At 32.0% G+C, this 22,070-nt stretch overlaps 1 protein-coding gene and 1 long non-coding RNA gene across 2 annotated transcripts; both read left to right on the forward strand.

Moving 5' to 3' along the window:
* The first annotated feature begins 554 nt into the window (after positions 1 to 554).
* LOC143080007 (uncharacterized) lies at positions 555 to 7,042 on the forward strand. Its single transcript, XR_012979590.1, has 4 exons — positions 555 to 704; positions 1,509 to 1,844; positions 4,974 to 5,264; positions 6,757 to 7,042. It is a non-coding gene; the product is annotated as an uncharacterized LOC143080007 (long non-coding RNA).
* A 729-nt stretch (positions 7,043 to 7,771) lies between these two features.
* On the forward strand, positions 7,772 to 20,509 carry LOC143080008 (uncharacterized). The gene is made up of 8 exons (XM_076255651.1): positions 7,772 to 8,058; positions 8,593 to 8,868; positions 10,339 to 10,626; positions 14,408 to 14,728; positions 16,150 to 16,245; positions 17,048 to 17,081; positions 17,527 to 17,609; positions 20,319 to 20,509. The coding sequence occupies exons 1-8, from the start codon at positions 7,926 to 7,928 to the stop codon at positions 20,402 to 20,404; spliced, it is 1,317 nt and encodes a 438-aa protein (XP_076111766.1). The 5' UTR covers positions 7,772 to 7,925; the 3' UTR covers positions 20,405 to 20,509.
* Positions 20,510 to 22,070: the final 1,561 nt, after the last annotated feature.

Consider the following 22,070-nt stretch of genomic DNA (forward strand, 5'->3'; position numbering starts at 1 on the left):
AAAAATATATACACTATTATCAATTTGTTTTTGTAGGGGTAGAATTGAGTTTTATCGGGCCCAATCTGTTTTGCTGGAGTGGATACGTTTTATTTCGAATTTTAAAATAATAACATAGCTTAAGGTTATATACGGTACCTCTTGATTGTATTTATAATCAAAGCTTTTTGACTTCTCTAAAGAACAACTTTCAGTATAAAAGAACTTATTAGATTGGTATAAACTAGGATGGTAAGTTCTAGCTATCAATGAACTGTACAAAAGAATCAGCTTTTTTTGTGATATAATAATCAATTTCATTTACATAAAAAGTATGATATTTTTTAGAATGTCTAAAAAACAAGAGAACACGAGTATCCTCAAATTATTTTATACAAATGGATCTATTTAATTAAAAATGAAAACAAATAAAGGAAACACCAAATTGAATTACGGAAATAAATGCAGAATACATTTTAGTGCTTTTTCAGTTCCGTTTGACCTAGTTTCCTTGTGTAATGAACATTGAATATAGATTCCGATTCCAGTACTATCAGTAAAATTGTAATTACGTGTAAATATTATTTTCTGGAAAGAAAGATATGTCTATCAACGTGAACAGTACATGCATGATTAAAACTACTAACTTAAAATGATCAGGCATAGTGATTCAAACAGAGATACTGGTGTGAGGTATTTGATATTGACATCTTTATTCCTCACAGGTAAGTTAGCAGTAACTTGAAAAGAAGACAGATATAAATACTTGTTGCTTGTTTCTGAATCCTATTTGTGAAGGTGTATCTATATTGTAATTTGTATAATTTAAAAAACAAAATATTGTTGATACCAACTCTATCTTAGGGCGAAACTGCATGAGTACTTTTTTGCACATTTCATCAGTTAAAAGATTATATATATGAATTCATGCAGTTATGTCTGGTTCTCTCCTAGGTATTAGATGTATAAGGACTAATTCGTAAGTTTAGGTGCAACACATGTTATAATATTTTTTTGGATTAGGTCATCTTATCAGGGACTGCATAAAAACCAGGTGGGAAAGGCAAACTTTTAATCCACCTTTTCAAAATGGCGATGACTATCCTACTCTCACTGACCTTAAACTATTTTGAGTTGTTGTTTTACTTTACTGAAAGCTTCAAATTGGGACTCGAAGCTGATATTTCACAGTACCTATGATAAAAGTTTCTAATCTTTTGTTTTAAGTCATTAAAGGTGTTTTTATTCTTTTTGTGACTCGCATAGAAATTTTTGCCTAATTTTTAATTCTTACACAAGTCAATATTTGATATACAAGACTTTCCACATAACTGGTATTATTTTCATTAATTTGTCATATTCATGCATGTTTTGTCTTAAAACACCACCCCACCACACCCTCTTCTTTTTCTCCGCTTATAAAGTTACTTGTTATCACTTCGGGATATTTTTTTAATATTTATACGTGAAGACACCATACATGTATAAAAGATATATAAACATTTATTAAAATTAAAGTGTTGTTTCAGGAGCGGTACAGCTTGAAATAGATTTATCACCAAACAATGGCACCATAGTTACGATCGGAAGTAATATGACATTTACGTGTTCTATTATACCATGCAATGAGACCGGAAGCATAGTGTTATGGTACGGACATGTTCAAAAACTATTCAGTGGAATATGCAATGAAACCTTTAATGTAACAGACAGAAGATTTGAGTTTTCATGTAATTCAGCTGAGTGCATGTACAGCCTGAATGTATACGATGTTGGTATTACCGACCACAAACGATCAATGGTTTGTATTTATCGGTCGTCTTCAGAAGACATCTTAATTAAAAAGACTTCCATCGGTGTCTTTGGTAAGTACTTATACTACTTTTTGAATATTTTTAAGAATAAAAAAAAGATTTGAATCAAATTAGTTTTGTTTATTAGGTTTATAGGGTTATGTCGGTTTGTGAACTGTTAGCGTATAAGCTAGAGTAATGTTGATAAACTTTATTAAAGCACAAATTACACCCATAAGAGGGTCAAAGGCATGACAATTACATGTAATAACAACAACATAATGATGACATTAAAATGTACATAAAAAATAAAAATAAACCAAAACATTTAACACAACAAATGACCTCAAGTGCCCCCTGCCTAAGTTCCATAGACTGTTTAATAAAGGAGCCTAAAGATTTCACTTGCTGACTAGTGGTTGGATTTAGTTAGTATATATTTCATTTTATTTTAAGAAAAATCTTTGTATTGAGTTTTTAAATCATTGAAAAAAAACATGTTTTAAATCATTATTTATTTTACATATTAGAAAGAAATGGGATTCATCATCCAGAACTTTGCACTCATTACAAAGTCTTTGAGGGCGTGGAATATTTTTATATCTTCCAGTTTCAATAGCGAGGGAATGATCACTTTTTCTAAATTTGCATATTAGTTTTCTTGTATCAAGATAATTCTTACAGTCTCCGTTATTGTTTTTAGTTACATCTTTGGGTTTGCTAATATTATTATCAGACCTAATATGATTTACATATGGGTACCATGAGTATATACCTTGATCATGAAGTGATTTAGAAAGGAAGGGACACTCTTGAAGTAAATCAGATGAGTTTTCACTCAAAAGTCGGTCTTCATATAAAAGTGACTGTGTGGCAATGAAAGAAACTAGAGGCTCACCTTGGTCTATGTGCATATTGAACAAAAGAAAAAAATGGATTCATGACAAAATTGTGTTTTGGTGATGGTGATGTGTTTGTAGATCATACTTTAATGATCATTCTTGCTACTTACTATTTTTCTCTATCTATAATGAACTTGGCCCTTTAGTTAGAGGAAAACATTATGTAAAAACTTACCAAAATTTACCAAATTAATGAAAATTGTTAAAAATTTACTATAAAAGGCAATAACTCCTTAAGGGGTCAACTGACCATTTTGATCATGTTGACTTATTTGTAGAACTTAATTGGCTAAACATTATTGCTCTTTACAGTTTATCTCTATCTATAATAGTATTCAAGATAATAACCAAAAACGGCAAAATTTCCTTAAAAAATACAAATTGGGGCAGCAACCCAACAACCAGTTGTCCAAGTCATCTGAAAATTTCAGGGCAGATAGATATTTACTTGATAAAAAAGTTCACTCCTTGTAAGATTTGCTTTAAATGCTTTGGTTTCAAAGGTATAAGCCAAAATACACGAACCAAAAAATCACATAAATGAACAGATAAATTTGCAGGTAATTCGTTCAGACCACTTGTATAACGTTTGATAGAGTACATATAACTTTTAGGGCCTTTTTTGAAAGTGTTTCAGCAGATGACAATAAGTTTCCATTTTAATTTGTGAGAGCAAGTTGCCTAAGAACCTAAATTCATTTACTCATTCTAAAACAGTGTGCTTGTAATTAAATTTTATATTTTGCGACTGTTTATGATGATGACCAATAACCATAATCTTGGTCTTTTTACAATTAATAGTGAGTTGCCATTTATCACAGCATGAAGACAAAAAATTCTAAGCTTTCCTAAAGACCTTCTTTTGATTCGGACATTATTAATAAATCATCTGCAAACATTAAACTTTCAAAAACAGAATTTTTGAGAGTTAACGGTTTATATATAAATGTTAAAAAGGGTAGGGCTTAAAGAATCCCCTTGCCTAACTCCTCTGTTTATATCGAAGTAGTCAGTAAAACAATTATTAATTTTCACTGCTGACATTGTCTTGGAATACATACAATTAATAATATTAATCATCTTATTGCCAACTCCTGAAGACAAAAGTTTAAAAAGTAAAGCTTTACGCCACACAGAATCAAAAGCTTTGCGCAAGTCAATGAAGCATTTGTATATATCATTACCATAATATCGTCCTCGATACCTTTCGTTGTAGCTGCATTCAGGCGATTGAAATGCTCTTCATATTTGTGAGAATTCAAAGCCTGGTATCTTTAATGTGTTTTTATATTTAAATATAAAAAAATCATAAATTTGAACCAAATATAAAAAAAAGAATTAGAAAATGTACTTTGGTGAATAGTAGTCTCAAAGGCAATCATACCACACCTCCTTATTAGTCTATGACAAGTGAAACATGCTTTGTAAACGTCAACGATTTTTATCAAAAGTAACATCCAAATGTAATACCATTACATATATATGTATACGGTCTTTTTGTATGGAAAAGTGGCCACACAATGTGCAGGCTCTATAATACGTGTAAGTTAGTTCGTGTTTTAAATTCTGATGCATTATAAGAAAATATATTCAAACCATTTGATTGGTTTATAACATTATAATTTAATTTTGGATGTAACGTGTCTTCTGATTGGCTGACGTTATTTTGTTATGAGCCCATAGACATAATTTAGTCATGTGACCGTGACGTCATCAACGTTTTTTCATGGTTTTCTACGGTTTAAAATGGAATTTAGAATTAAATTATAAGAAATGAACAAGTCAATGAAGCATTTGTATATATCATTACCATAATATCGTCCTCGATATAAACAATTGAAATTCAGTCAATGACGCTACATTATCAGGGGAGCTCATCCTGAAATTATCAATAATCTGTTACATTCCGAAAAAAAGCAGACGATCATCATTGTAATCTATTTCAACAAAACATCAAACACAAAAGCGATATTATCAAAAGACAAGCATACCAACATTTCACTTGTTTAAATTTTATTTTTGAAATAATTTCCGTTCTAGCATGTGAGTTTGTATATTGATTTGTCTAGACCAGGAGTGGTTATTAAGAAATAAAATGACAATTCATTTTAAGGAATAAAAATATAATTATGCTTTAGAATATTGTATTTAATTAAAAAAAGAAACGAAATTTATATAAGCTGAAATATAAATTGACACTTAAATCACCAATTGCAAATAAACCAGCTTTAACACGATGTACGCTTGACGGAAGTGTCGTCTATATATAATGTTATGTCTTTTCTCTCTTACTATTTAGACATGTTAGATGATACATACAACTTTACAACCATATCACCAACTGGTCCATTTGTTGATGGAGAAAGAGTGGATTTCAAATGTTGTTTTCAAAGAAAAGACAGTCCAGACACTACTCTGTCATTTCAGTGCCATGGAGACCTCATAACTCAAGAAATTGACAACTTTACTTGTCTAAATTTAAATGTATCAATTGATATAGATCAGAATAGAACAAAATGCACATGTATAGCTCAATCGAAGGATATGAGTTTTGATGTGAGCTCTGAGCTTCAACTGGTTATTAACCAATGTAAGTAAAGGCAATGCATTTAAAGTAAAGATATTTACTTAAATTAGAAATTAAATTCTGAAATCTATGGACAATGTGTATGTACGATCCTTATTTTTAATCGACACAAATCTTATAAGTGGATGATTTTGTTATTCTGCGAGAGTTGGCTCTTTTCACAAAATAATCTTACGACTAAAATTGAAAAAATAAATAGAAATGTTTATGATTTACGTGTGTTTTTAGTCTGTCATGTGATTTTGTCATTTTAATGTTATATTTAACATTGCCATAAAAGCGGGAAGGCGGCTAGCCACAAAACTAGGTACAACCCACCATGTTTTTCTTAAAATGTCCTGTACCAAGTCATGAAAATGGCCATTGTTATATTATAGTTCGTTTCTTTTATGTCGTTGTTCTCCACTTATATTTGATGTGTTTCCCTCAGTTTTAGTTTGTAACCAGGATATGTTTTTTTTTTCTCAATCGATTTTTAAATTTGAACAGCGGTATACTACTGTTGCCTTTATTTACTTTTACGATTTTTTTTGTAAAAAGAGTCACTGATATAAATCTTTTTAAGGCATTTTACACATGTGAATACTAGAAGTTATTATGAGTGAAACATTTTATAGAAAGATGAATCCTTATCTAATATAAATGGTACCAATTCTACCTCACCAGATGCGAATTTTGACGATTCTAAATCTCTTCGGTAATTCAAATTAAAAGAAAATACAATTAAGTCTGCCTCATATCATAACTTACATCTAGAAATTGTCTATGAGCTCCAGGGTCGGTTGGAAACAAAACTTTATGACAGAAGAGATAATTTGGAGCTTTCCAATTATTAACTTTCCATTTTTATGCAGCATTATTTCAGCAGCGCCGGCATACGGAATATATATCTCCTGTCAATACGAAATTCCTGGACTTGTATTTTCTATCGTGATATCCTTAATAGATGGCTGCTGCTCATAAAGAAGCTACTAAACCAAGAGTTTCAAATGATGAAGTTGAAATCATCCTATCGGGAATTTTACGGACTCCATCACCAGTTGATTGGCCATTATGGAATATCTGTTTCACAGACGATAGAGGTTATGTTCCTAATGTCGTAACTACAAATCCGTGCCCTTTTCACGAATGTGACTTACCGAATAAGACTTATTACTGGATTCGTTCTAATATGCGCTAAACGTCGGGTACCACATGTCGAACATGATCTGCTTACTCTTTCGGGGCACATTTCGAATTAAGAGTTTGGATTTCCCTCTGGTATCTTTAGCATCTCTATTAAACAAAAAATCCTTAATATGCATAACATACTGCTAAAAAGGTATAATAATCTTTAGTTGTCAAAGTTGTTTTACATGTTGATAATTCATTGAAGATTTGAATGCAATAGATATGAAACCGTGGTAATTTTAATTACTACATGAAACGAAATTATAGGCGGAAATTCTTTTGATTACTTGAAGTTTCGGTAACGTGCATGTCTTATGTTTTTAAGATGACTTATCATTCGAGTTATCCCCAATAACCAACGTTGTCCATGATACCTCGACAACATTAGCATGCCGTGTACCTGTATTACAATACCCTTTTGCCTTTGGACACTGGAAATATACGAATGGAAAAGAAGAGAAAAGTCTCATATCGTCAAGTATCTCAAATGAAACAACATTTTTAACAATCAATAATAGCATATACGAAAAAATGGGGATATACTATTGCACAGTAGTTGATGTCAGGAAAAATAATAGTCTCATAGCAAACGCATCGACAGAATTATATGTACAAGGCATGTATAAATATAATTTTTTTTTTTTTAAGGTTTAAAAAGGGACACTTGTAATAATATGTATCTCCAAATTTGACAATATTAAAGAATACAAGAAATGATAAGAAGAATTCAGTGTAATCTTCTTCTGAAAACCAGAAATATTTCCAATGTCGTAGTCAAACACATGACTTGCATTGAATACTCACATGTATTAGAATCTACAAAAACCTAAACAATAATGAAATCTTGAAAAAAACTCATTTCAAAAGATTAGAAATCAAACGATGAATGGATCATTATGTCGTTGTCAGTATAAAGAAATTGTATGCCACTGTCATACAAGTGAGAGGTTTAGGTATCTGAAAAACCAGGTGTAATTCACCATTTTCTAGATAAGAAAATTCCTGTACCAAGTCAAGATAATTACAGTAGTTTTCCATTCGTTTGATGTGTTTGAGCTTTTGATTTTGACATTTGATTACGGACTTACCGATTCGGATTTTCCTAACAGTTCGACATTTACATTTTATTTGTATCTTTTGGTTGATGATGCATACACGAAAAAAATCAAAAATATAAGCAGAGTGATAAGATACATGTATTTGTTCGTGTATAGCCATCATACAATCATTTTATTTAGTACTATAACGACTTTGGAAGTGGAAGAACATTCTCTATTTTTATTTGTTATTTATCACATACTATGTATATCTTTATACAGAGATTGTCTCATTACAGGACCAATTATTCTGAAGAGAATTCATACCAAACACGTTAATGCCACACTGTGTTCGATAACTGTAACTTTTGAGAGCTTTCCAGACATAAACATAGAGTCTTTGTGGACAAATAACAGAAAGGTCAAATTTCATCTGGGTCCATTAAATAGGTTTGTCATGAAAGAAATGGAGAAATTCAAAACTGAACAGAAAAGAGTAATAAGCCGCCTGGATTGTCTGTCAAGTAATGTTTATGGAATGATTGTTTCAAATGGTGTCATCGAAGAGAAATTTTACTTCGATGAAACAGGTATATAATAAAAATTGCACCATGTTTGTTCATATGGAATAATGTATGAGGGGAAAATAGTTTGTGTATATCTTCCTCTTAAGTTGTGACTATACAGATATGATTTTAAAAACCTAAGAATGGTCAAACAAATTTAACAAAAAATAAGAACAATGCAGATGTAGGAAGGTTATTGTTCACTGTGTTTTCGATACTGGAAATACGCTAATTGTAGGGAAGCTGAAGTTGTTCAATAAATAAACTCATCATCGTAACCTGGTTTAATATTTTGTGAGACGCGCAGTTTGAGTTCAAACGATTAATCAGTAACGCTCGAATGGAAAATATTTGAAAAGCAAAGAATATCAAACACAAAATTTTCAATTTTTGCTTTGTCCGTGATCAAACGATTAGAAATATATTTTTGGAGATGATCATAAGATGTTTTCTTTGTATTTATTTGACTAATGAAACTTACTAGTATTATTGTAAAGTGTGTTGAACATCTATGTCATAACATTTACATTCATGTTGATCAAATGAATAATTTTGCAGGGGAGCTGTATAACATAACCCCCATGGTAAAAATGGATGGACAATTTATAGATGGCGAACAAGCATCAATTTCGTGTTACGATATTATCCAATCAGAAGCAAGTAGTCTGGATTTATCATGTGACAATATAACCCACATAGAACAGGAAGTGATTGACGACGCTACCTTAATTAAAAATGTATTTACTGCCGACATAAAGGATGATGATACTTTATGTAGATGTCGTTCTAACAAATCGAACAGCGAGTCAATGTTAAATATTCACATATTCCCTTGTAAGTTTTATTTTCATATACAAGAGAAAAAAAATACGTATACCTGCTAATGATCTTAACCTAATACGTAACATATACAATAAAAAGAAGGAAAAATAAATCGACCAATTCATAGAAGGTGTCGGTTTTGGTCTCCGATGTCTTTACCCACGATATCGTAAAATTCAAATTTCTGGCTGCTTTTATTCTAAGATAACTCAATAGAAACAAAATATAACAGAGCAGGTTACAGAAATACGTTCGAAAAAAGGAATCGAACACTATTAAAGAGACATTTAAACTTGTAAGGCGAAAAGAAACTACAAACACCATGGCAGAGTAAAAGACCAAAAGACAAAGAACTGTATACTCAGTTGATCTATTTCGGACGATAGTAATAGTTTCAATGCCTGTGTGGTATTTCGACATTTCAACAAGTTGAAATCAAGTTAAAAAAAACTGTATTATGTGTGAAATTATAAATAACATTTACAGTTTTATGTTACGGCTATATCTAAGAAGTCATTTTGTAGAAATTTCTCCCAGTTTATGCCCTACTCCAGGGATTGCTGTTTTAACATTTTCTTGAAAGAGAGTTACTACTTACGAAGAAACTAGTATACTAATGGTTTCAAATAATATACTTGAAATAACCTTCGAAACGAACGTCATCATGATTTTGTTTGTTCTCTGTGGAATCAAGTGCCACAAACGACCTCAGTTATATTTCACTTGTAGTTACCACAATCTTGTCCTTTTTAACCTCGTTTGTTACATTATTGAATGCGACTTGCAGCTGAATTCTTTCTTGCAATGATTAACACGACCGTGCCACCAGATGAACATGAACTGTGACCATTTAAAGCACATGTGTTGACCCCCTTTTGGGGTTTTTATTCGTTTCGCTCTATCTTTAGTTTTAGGTTTTTCTTTTTTTTTTCTGTTTGTCTTTTCGTCGTTATTTTTTATTCCATGGTTTTATTGACCTATGATTTTTATTGTCCCCATGGTATCTTTCTGCTTACATTTTTTAACTTTATATTTGACATAAAGACAACATTTAAACTTATGAAATTAAAATTTTGACACATACAATCATCGGAACAATAAGCAATATTCTCGGTATATGTGTGTGTCGATATTTGAAAAGAGATATGGGTGTGATGAATTAGACAATTGACTAATGGAATTTAAATAAATATGTAATAAATCTATAGCTTTATCTTTTCGTAGCCTTTTTTTTTTAATTCTTAATTCATTTTAAGTACTGGAAATTCAAAGCAACTTATTTTCGCGTGTTTAATTTCGCAGAAAATATCTAGAATATAAATCCTCGCAAATAACTTGTATTTTTCAGATTTAACTAATCCAGTAAATGTGATAATCGCGAAATTTATTATCTGCAAAGGGGCCTAGTAAAGGCTAAACGCGAAATTAAGTAGTCAAAAAATAAGTTGATTTGCAGCATTCCCTCCTATTTTGCTTTTTCAGACAAAGGATATAATGTATCACATAGAAAGGAAGTGTGTGAAAGTAATTCAGAGATAAAACTCACCTGTCATGACGATAACTTACCAGACGTTTTTCACTTTGGAAAGTGGTTTCACCATTATAATGATGTAGAAATATGTAAATTAGCTGGATTTTCATCAGGGAAACATACGTTTATACAGATACCTTTCTGTACATATGAAGATATAGGGAACTACACGTGCAGCATAACAGATACAAGGAAGAACACAACAGTTTTTTATTCAACCACTTTTCTAAGTGTACCAGGTAAAAAGAAATGTATATGCCCCATTTATGGGCACTATGTTTTCTTGTCTGTGCGTCCGTTTGTCTTTTTGTCCGTCCGTTCGCTCGTCCGTCTGTCCCGCTCCAGGTTAAATTATTGGCCGAGATAGGTTTTGAAGAAATTAAAGTCCAATCAACTAAAAACTTTCTGGCCTTTTCGTCCGTTCGTCCGTCTCCCGCTCCACGTTTTGGTCGAGATATTATTTTGATAAAGTCCAATCAACTTAAAATTTTTCTTGTCTGTGCGTCCGTTCATCTGTTCGTCCGTTTGTCCCGCTCCAGGTTAAAGTTTTTGGTCGAGGTAGGTTTTGATGAAGTTGAAGTCCAATCAACTTGTAACTTAGTATACATGTTCCTTGTGATATGATCTTTTTAATTTTAATGCCAAATTAGAGTTCTGACCTCAATTTCACGGTCCACTGAACATAAATAATGGAAGTGCGATTATGGTATCTGTGAACTTTGGACACATTCTTGTTAATATATAAACTGATGTTAATAAACGCTTTTAGATGCAAATGTGCAAAAACGTCATGACGAAGTTTAAACCTGAAAACTGTTACTCAACAAAAAACATGTATTCATTTTATAGTAAAAAAAAATTTGAATGTGGAGTTTCTTAATCATTATAACAAGTGACTTATAAACTAAATGAATACTTCAGATAATTACAATTGTAATAAAAGCTAAAAACACATCAAAACAGCAATGCATAAGAACACAAATCGAGCGGATAGGATTTGACCGTATATTTTTTATTGAGTTTCTTAAACTTAAAATCCGAAAATGTATTTATAGTGTTTACTTTGTACATTATTTTAGATGCATTAACAACATCTAACCTTATATCAACGGGACTGCAACTTCCATAAAATATCCAGCGATATCTTGACATCAAGAGACTTCATAAATAAACCGATGTCATAAATGCTATATGACTGTCATACAAGTAAAAGGTTTGGCTGGTTGTAAGATCACGTTTAATCCACCAGTAAATTCCTGTACCAAAATATGTTTTCTATTCGTTTGACGTGTTGGAGCTTTTGATTTTGTCATTTGATAAGGGACCTTTCATTTTGCATTTTCCTTAGATATATATGTTTTTGTCAATACGACACTAGTGAACCAAAGTTGATCTCAAACGGTCATTTGGTTTAAAAAAAACTTGTGAGGAATTATCATCGTCAAATTTTGATTTATTCACTTTCGTTAATACAGCATTTTTCAAACATACCGCTTTCCATCAATCAATATGTTAAAACTGTTCATTAGCTGCTATTTTTCTATATACACATCATTATACTATAATGTCTGAAATGCTACCAAAACAGAAACGCATTGACTGCAATCGTAACTGTTCAAACAGTTTTGAACAAGTGAAACTGCGAGCTACTGCTCACTGATGATACCCCCGCCGCAAGTGGATAATATTAATAGTGTAAAAATATGCAAGTGTTCGGTAAACAGGAAGTTGTCGAGTGATGAATCTGAAAACGCATCACACGGTATAGCTGACTTATATAAATCCTGAAACCAAATTTCAGAAATTCTTGTATTGTAGTTCCTGAGAAAAATGTGACGAAAATTTTCAACTTGGCTATCATGTGTAAAATCATACAATTGTTCGGTAAACAGGAAGTTGTCAAGTGATCAATCTGAAAACGCACCACACGGTATAGCTGACTTAGATAAACCCTGAAACCAAATTTCAGAAATCCTTGTATTGTAGTTCCTGAGAAAAATGCGACGAAAAATATTCATGGGACGGACGGACTGACTGACGGACTGACAGACTGACGGAAGGACAGACAGAGGTAAAACAGTATACCCCCCTTTTTTAAAGAGGGGGTATAATTAACCTATTTGTTCAATCCAAAAATTGACTGAAACGATAAACATGAAAAGTTTACATGAAAAGACTGTTTCAGACGTAAATCAGAATTAAGAAACTGAATGGGTCTATCAATGCCCATGCTACGTCAATCTTTAAAGACCCAAATGTTGCAAAACACCTATCCTACCTCCATGACAAATATGTTGTTGTCCCCGCAGTTAAAGCCCCAAACAACATCGTTTTTGTATGTAAAACTCATTACATTAACTGCTTGATAAACGAATTAGGTATTGACAATTCACTTGGAAACTCAACATATACCCTCACGACACTTACCAAAGAGGAAATCCTGGATAATCATAGGTCTGTTCTGTGTTCCTTTGGAATTTCAACCAAAGATGAAGAACTGGATCTGCCATCACTGTATTGGATACCTAAACTACATAAGTGTCCTTACAAGCAACGGTATATTGCTGGGTCTTCCAAGTGCTCCACGAAACCTCTTTCTAAATTATTAACATCTATTTTATCAGCAATCAAAGACGGGCTTCAAAGTTATTGTGAAACTGCCTATTCTAGAGGGGGCGTGAATCAGATGTGGATACTTAAAAATTCAAAAGATCTTTTAGAGTACATACAATCTAACTTTCTTTCATCTTGTAACAGTATTAAAACATTTGACTTTTCTACTCTGTACACTAGTATTCCACATTCCAAACTAAAAGACAAATTTAAAGAGTTGGTATTGCTTTGCTTCGTAAAAAAGAATGGCCAACGTAGATACAAGTATCTTGTCTTAGGGAGGGAGAAATCCAACTTTGTAAAGGATCACTCTGATTCGAACAAAACATTCTCTGAAACTGATATTATCAAGATGCTTGATTTCTTGATTGACAACATATTTGTTACGTTCGGAGGACGTGTTTTTCAACAGACTGTCGGCATTCCAATGGGAACAAACTGTGCCCCTCTACTTGCCGACTTGTTTGTTTATTATTATGAGGCTGGCTTCATGCAGGAACTTCTTAAGAAGAAAGATAAGAAGTTAGCAATATCCTTTAACTCTACTTTTCGCTATATAGATGATGTTCTTTCACTAAATAATTCAAAATTTGGTGACTATGTGGAACGCATCCATCCAATCGAGCTAGAGATAAAGGATACTACAGATACAGTTAAGTCGGCCTCATATCTTGACTTACATCTAGAAATTGACAATGAGGGTCGGTTGAAAACAAAACTTTATGACAAAAGAGATGATTTCAGCTTTCCAATTGTGAACTTTCCATTTCTAAGTAGCAACATTCCAGCAGCTCCTGCATACGGGGTATATATCTCCCAATTGATACGATAATCCCGTGCTTGCATTTCCTATCATGATTTTCTTGATAGAGGGTTGCTGCTCACAAGGAATCTATTGAACCAAGAGTTCCAAATGGTGAAGTTGAAATCATCCCTTCGTAAATTTTACGGACGCCATCACGAGTTGGTTGACCGTTATGGAATAACCGTTTCACAAATGATATCGGATATGTTCCCTACGTCGTAACTACAATCCCCTTCCCTTTCATGAATGTGACCTACCGAATTAGACTATTTACCGGATTTGTTATCACATAAGCAACACGACGGGTGTCGCATGTGGAGCAGGATCTGCTTACCCTTCCGGAGCACCTGAGATCACCCCTAGTTTTTTTGGTGGGGTTCGTGTTGTTTATTCTTTAGTTTTCTATGTTGTGTCGTGTTTGCTGTTGTTTGTTTGTTTTTTTCATTTTTAGCCATGGCGTTGTCAGTTTGTTTTGGATTTATGAGTTTGACTGTCCCTTTGGTATCTTTCGTCCCTCTTCTCTTGTTTACTAGTGACACTATTCTGTATCGTGACGATCAGACAAATGATTATAAAATCAGCACCCGACCTATTTATTTCAGGTCCACCTGTTATTGTAAACAGCTCTTTAGTGAAGTATAAATCAAAAGCAGAATGCTTACTTAGTGTTGAATTTTATTCTTTTGATGAAATATCGACACTTACTTGGTATAAGAATGGAAGATTATTACATTCATCAGAACACCAAAGACCAAATGTAAGACAAACCACACATATTGTAAATATGCATAACAAAGACGTTCCGATTAAAGCGAAAATTGCAACACTTCAACTCAAACGAGTGTGTGATGTCGATACGTCTATATACCGCCTTACTGTAAAAACTGCACATTTCTCAACATCTCATACTTTTGAACAGGAAGGTGAGTGTATGCTTTCAAATTTTAACTGCATAAGCAAAATATTATTTTCTTGACTTCTATGTTCAAAATTCTTTCTTATTCTTTATTTTTTTTTGTAATTTGACAATAAACTTGCGATAGGCAACATGAATTTTCTGTTTTGAAGGTAAACAAAATAGATGATGTCCAGCAACATAATTAATTGATTGAAAGATACATAGCCTAATAGAAAAGTACGAAAAAACAAACAAAAGTCTACCGAAAACTAAGGATTTAGCATCCAACTCTCTTCAAATACCGAGATGATTTCTTGTAAAAAAAAATGTGAAAAGGGAGGGATAAAAGAGGGGCGAAAAATACCAGAGGGACATTCAAACTCATAGATCGAAAATACACCAACAACGCCATGGCTAAAAAAGAAAGACAAACAGACGAATAATAGTACACAAGACAAACTAAAGACTTGGCAACACGAATCCCACCAAATAAGTGTTGTTGCGTCATATGGCCCATATATGTGGTCATCGTTGACCAAGTTATTCCACAATGTTCAACCTAATCATGGTTCAGAACGTAAAATATTGGAAGAGCTGATTTCTACTTTACTTTTAAGAACATTTAGTTCAATAGCCTTCTTGTAAACAACAATCTGTGCAGTAATCATAATTTGAAAGGCAAGCTTTTGAAAAATATACAATCAGAGATCAATATTTCGTACTCGTGGTCAGCATTGATTTTTTATTTTATTTTAACGGAGAACAAATTAGGATGATTTTTTTAAACGTAGAAGTTTGAATCAGATATAAAGCTATATAATGTTATATGCATATAGATTACCTTCGCCGTATTTGGCACAACCTTTTGGAATTTTGGGTCCTGAATGCTCTTCAACTTTGTACTTTTTTGGCTTTATAAATGTTTTGATCTGAGCGTCACTGATGAGTCTGATGTATACGAAACGCCCGGCTGGCGTATCAAAATATAATCCTGGTACCTTTGATAACTGTTGAATAAATTTCAATGCGATAGATGCAGCCAACTTTTTGTCCCGTACATTGTATTAATTCATTTCTGACCAAATTCACAGTCTATTTTTATACCAGATATTGTCTAAAGCTCTTTCATGAAACATTTTTTTCATATTTTATATCTCTATTTTTCTTTCTAATTCAATTTCAAAATATCAATGATATGAAAATTTCACTGAAAAAAACCCTCCTATAATCGCAACTGTAACACATCCCTTATCCTCATCGAATGGCGTTTTGCATATCACATCGGTAAACTATTGTTGCTTCTAATGTGAAAAGTAAATCAACAAAAATACCAAACTCAGAGGAAAATTCAATATGTTCAGTTATATTTTCCAATCGATTATTGGCTATTATAAATTAATATTATAGATTCTGTTCGATGAATATTCATATTTATTTCTATACTAGATAACACAGTACACACAGTGTTAATAATGTCATCGCTAATAGCAACAGGAATTGTAATGACAGGACTGATCATAATAATATGTAGATTTACCAAAGGTATGTACAATCCCAATTCGTGTTCAAACCGAAGGGTATAGATATTTTAAAGTGCAAGTTGTATTGAGTAATAAAAAAGACAGAGAAGATACAAAGGGCAAATTCTTAAGCCATATGATGGATGTTATGTAGGTTTTTTTACTGTAGTTTGTTTGTTCGTTTTTATGAATATGGAGTTTAGTATGTTACACAGAAACTAAACATAACACCTGCATTTAGTAGTAAAACAACTATTTAATTTTTAATTTGATATGAAAAAAAGGATATTTGGTATGATATGCATAGTAAGAGGGTCCTAACATGAAAATGTCATTGTACGGCCTTCAACAATAAGCAACATGTATATTTCAATTTGCTATACTTTATTTTATGTAACTTTTATTCAAGCTGTTTCTGTAACTAAAAAAAGAAAGTATATCTTGTAGACGCAAAATGTTACCACATTTGTTAATTTTAAAACTTCCACTAAGTTTTGTATATCTTTACAACGATTCCTATTTTATACCACGAGTTTCCGATGCCGTATCGAGTTTTAAACTGACAAAGAGTATTGCACTTTAATATTTGGACTATCGTTTTTAATAATTATAATGAAGTTAAAATGTTTGGATTGAAATGAAATGTTCAATATCACGATTTTTCTTTGCAGTTTCTCAGTAATGATATTTCTTGATACCATGAATTATTAAGCAAAAAATGTCTATTTGTGCACACTGTTAAAACTGTATTGTATCACATGATTACATTAATGACGTCAATACAGAGAACACAATGTTTAATAACTTATCTATTTCATATTAAGGAAGAAAAAAGAAGTTCCGGTTCAACAGAAAAAGGTAACTCTATATCAAGGATGCACACACAGTATTATAAGAACATGATACTTGCATTTGAAAACCTGGTCTTCAAAGACATCATAATCTTAATTTTAAATGATAGCAATAAGTTTACAACAACAAATTCAATATAATTTGCGAAATAAAACCATTATATATTTTATATTTTAAAAGTAACAACCAATAAGAATGGAGAAATGCATACAACAAAACATTTTACACAAAACAATAGTAATAACCACACGATTTATCTATTAAAAACGGCGTTCAAGACAGATGCATCAGATGCTGCTTTTGGACTCGGTAAATTTGTAATTAAGACAGGTATACGACATAAATATGTTAATAATCGTCCCTCTGAGACATATCTAAGTATACTATTATATGACATAAACAACAGCAAAAATATGATTACCCTGATATCTACTATTATGTGATTTTTCAGTCTGTATACAAGTAATGCTGTGGTAGGACGACGAATTGATACCCAGTTTTATGAAGAAATTGATATGTTTATTGAGAATCTAAGTATGATTTCTTTATAAAGCATACTGATTTTTTTCTATTCTTTCGAGTGTCATTAAAATTGATATATATTAAACATTAAAAGGCATGCTGTATTCATCTTAAGATTTCAAGGCAATGAGAGCTCGTATTTGTACAATCAAGATGTTAATGTTATACAACAGTAAACTGAAAATGCAGCTCTTGACTAAACACATGATTTTTTCATGAATAATAGGAAAATTTGGCTTAAAGTTAGTGATATAGAAACGGAGGGATCATGCCTGCTCTCAACAATAGACCGAGGTTCAAACAGTATATTTTATTTCTAAATCGTCACAAGAATGAATTATCTGCAACCAAAATCCACCTCTCTCAAAAACAGAAAAATCAAATATATGACATCCGGCATGTTTCTTCAAAATGTCTTCAAAATAGCAACAATCAACATTCATTCATTATAAGGGAAAATGAAGTGTTTTATTTTCCTGGCATTATATTGTATAACAACTCGATCGGTTGAAGAAAGACAACTTTGAAGGAATACTAGATGTATTCATTGATTTATATTAACTGCAACGTGCATAGTACCAATATGAATTTTGAAACATATGAACTAGTTTTTCTTCCTTATGTTTTAAATATGCTACCAAATATTTATTGTAAAGTGATATAAAATCTGTGATTGCCAATGTTTCTATAAACAGTTTCATAGAAAGACAGAAAGAAGTAAGGGCGATTTTTTGCCTCAATTTTCAGGTTCATCTGACGAAAGATTTTGGACAATTTTTAAACATGTGTCTATTTCAGTTCATTCAATTACTTTATGTAAAAGATTTTAACTGACTTAGTCATTAAAAACGCTCCGATTCAAGCTGTAATAGGAAAAATCTATCAAATATGAAAAAAAAAATGTCACTTATCACCAGTCCAGTAATGAAAATACGAATTTTTTTTGTGTTATTAAAATTTGCCGTTACAAACTGATAGAAATTATTATAAATTAAAGAATGTATCTCCCTCATGCAAAGCTCTGATTCCTTTCACGGATTTGGCTATACTTTTTGGACCTTTTAGATTATAGCTCTTGATCTTTTATATAAAAGAGGGACGAAAGATACCAAAGGGACAGTCAAATTCATAAATCTAAAACAAACTGACAACGCCATGGCTAAAAATGAAAAAGACAAACAAACAACAGCACACACGACACAACTTAGAAAACTAAAGAATAAACAACACGAACCCCACCAAAAAACTAGGGGTGATATCAGGTGCTCCGGAAGGGTAAGCAGATCCTGGTCCACATGCGGCACCCGTCGTGTTGCTTATGTGATAACAAATCCGGTAAATAGTCTAATTCGGTAGGTCACATTCATGAAAGGGAAGGAGATTGTAGTTACGACATAAGGAACATATCCGATATCATTTGTGAAACGGTTATTCCATAACGGTCAACCAACTCGTGATGGCGTCCGTAAAATTTACGAAGGGATGATTTCAACTTCCCCATTTGGAACTCTTGGTTTAATAGCTTCCTTGTGAGCAGCAACCCTCTATCAAGAAAATCATGATAGTAAATGCAAGCACGGGAATATCGTATCAATTGGGAGATATATACCCCGTATGCAGGTGCTGCTGGAATGTTGCTACTTAGAAATGGAAAGTTCACACTTGGAAAGCTGAAATCATCTCTTTTGTCGTAAAGTTTTGTTTTCAACCAACCCTCATTGTCAATTTGATATGAGGCCGACTTAACTGTATCTGTAGTATCCTTTATCTCTAGCTCGATTGGAAAGATGCGTTCCACATTGTCACCAAATTTTGAATTATTTAGTGAAAGAACATCATCTATATAGCGAAAAGTAGAGTTAAAGGATATTGCTTTGGATATCAAATATTTTGGCCACGAGCATCACTGAAGAGACATGTATTGTCGAAATGCGCATCTATTGCAAGAAAATTGGTACCGTTAATTTTACTTCAGATGGTTTTTGTCAAAAATGAAAGTGGCCGCATCCGTGTTCATCCTCAACCTTTATATATGTATTGTCATCCAATACAGCTTATATTTCAATATTAAGAATGAACGCAAATGCGGTCACTTTCATATTAGACGGAAACCGTCTAAAATTTAACTAAAATGCTAAAAATTGTAATGATTTCAGTAATTTAGCATGACTTTATGATGCTAGTATCCAATATATGTGCATTGTATTTTTAAAAACAGCCCATATGTATGTAGCAGAAGCATTCCACTTTCCAATAAATAGATTGAAGTTTACATTTTAACAATTTTGTAAATCTGCTATATTTTGGGGCCAAAAAAGGGTCTTACTGGATCAACTCTTTTGACTTGAATTGGTTAAGCAGAAGAATAAATTACACATATCGCACATATATGTTGTGTCTTATTCTGTATAGGGAAAGTAGCAAGTCCATAAAATGAAATTTTTGTTGCTACGGCGAAAACTTTTTTTCAATTTTTCCTATTTAGGTATTGAACAGTTTGATAGTAAAAACATGTAGGTATATACAAAAATCATGATAATGTCAACGAATACGAAGTGAATACACTTCTAACTGTAAAAAACTCTTCACGAAATTCCATTCAATATTTTGCTGGACAATTTAGCTTTTTAAATTTGTTTACCTAATAGAATCTTTTTGAGTGCGTCAATTCTTTATTTGTCTTATAAACTTTTTCTATTTGTTTATGTGTTCCCGTTTCAGGACAGGCAGATGAGGAAACCACAGGGCATAATAGATATACAATGTCAGAAAATGAATATGAGCAGATACCATTTGATAGAGAATGAAAATTAAACGATGTGAATAATTGCTACTGTATACAATCGTTAAACTTAAAGTTATTTTTATTGCATATCTAAGCCATTTATAGTAAACTTACACAAGTTTTTTCATTATCTTGTTATTATTATAAGATAAAGCTTAGCCTAAAACTGTATTTTAGTGCTAAGTATTGAGATTGTAGTTATTATTAAGTATAACGAAATTACCAAACTTTGGTTCAAATTCAAAAACTGCGATCCATGAACACTGACATATACAGCATTATCAATAACCAAACAAGTGAAAAACCATTGCGATATTCCTGACTTGTTACAGACATTTCCCCAAAGTAATAATGGTTAATCCTGGATTATACCTAGCTTAACCTCTTACTTGTATGACAGTTCCGTTAAATTTACAAAATTGGGAGAGCAACCTATAACAACCAAATTTAGTTAAAATGACATTAATTGGGATCCAGAAGCCAAAACTGTGTTAATATACGTCGCAACTGATTAAAAAAAACTTAAACATACTTTCATATCAATCTAAAAAAGACGCCAACAAAAATGTTGTAGATAGTAATTACTGATCATCAAAGATGATCGGATTGAAAGTGTGTACGCCAGACGAGCTTTTCGTCTAAAACATACCTTTTACTGACATAATTTTGACAATGACGTTTTCAACTCCATATTCAACTTTGAAAAGACCCTATTTTAAAATATAATAATATAGGAATTTTCCTTTCAAAGTGTTTAAGCAAAGAGAGATAACACTAACGTATTTTGTTAATATCTAATCAAATAGACATCATAAATTCAATATACCTCCATCCTACCCATCTACCTCTTTCTTAACAAAATAAATAGCACATACTTTCATACTTCGATCCGACCCCCAATCCCTCAAGAAAACTATTGTACCAATTGACCTCAGCAAATGACCTCAGACTATAATATCAAGGAAGATAACTACTGATATGTTTTTAAAAGGATCTTTTTTGGAGAAAATTAGGCAAAAGATACCATTTTCCTTTCATATGAAATGCTGTAAATGTCTTTGACGAACGTCGATACTTAAATAAACAACTTGCCTATATTATTTAATAACTTCATCATTGTTTCATTTCGAAAATAACTAAATTTAAAATAACACTTTAATAGTTTGTTAAAAACAACCCTATTTAAATCGTTAATATTTTGCTTAAAATCTGTTATCAATGAATAATTTTGATGAATTATTACTTGTTTACCTCGATTTTTTCTGTAATAAAATAACCCGTTGCAGTAAAACATGTGTTTGATACGTTTATTATTTGGCTTTAAAAACAAACTGTCACAAGTATATCTGAATTAGGATATTATAGAAATACGTGATGTGTGAAAGGAAATCATATATTTGTTTCATGTAGCCAACATCTGATGTCAAATGTTTATAATGTACTCTCACAACAGTATGATCGTTTAAAGCATCCTATCACATATACAACTTCCATTTCCCTTGGACACAATTTGATTTCATTGCTTCAATTTTTTGGCTGTTTATAGATTAATAAAAATATAATATATTAGATGTTTAATGTACATTCCATCGTTATTATTACGCGGCAACAATCACAATCATAATATCTCATAAAAACATTACGCACACAATTACACATGTTCTGCTAAAAAGTTGAATTGAAAACGG

This window comes from Mytilus galloprovincialis, chromosome 6 (assembly GCF_965363235.1).
Source record: "Mytilus galloprovincialis chromosome 6, xbMytGall1.hap1.1, whole genome shotgun sequence".
Classification (NCBI taxonomy): Eukaryota; Metazoa; Mollusca; class Bivalvia; order Mytilida; family Mytilidae; genus Mytilus; species Mytilus galloprovincialis.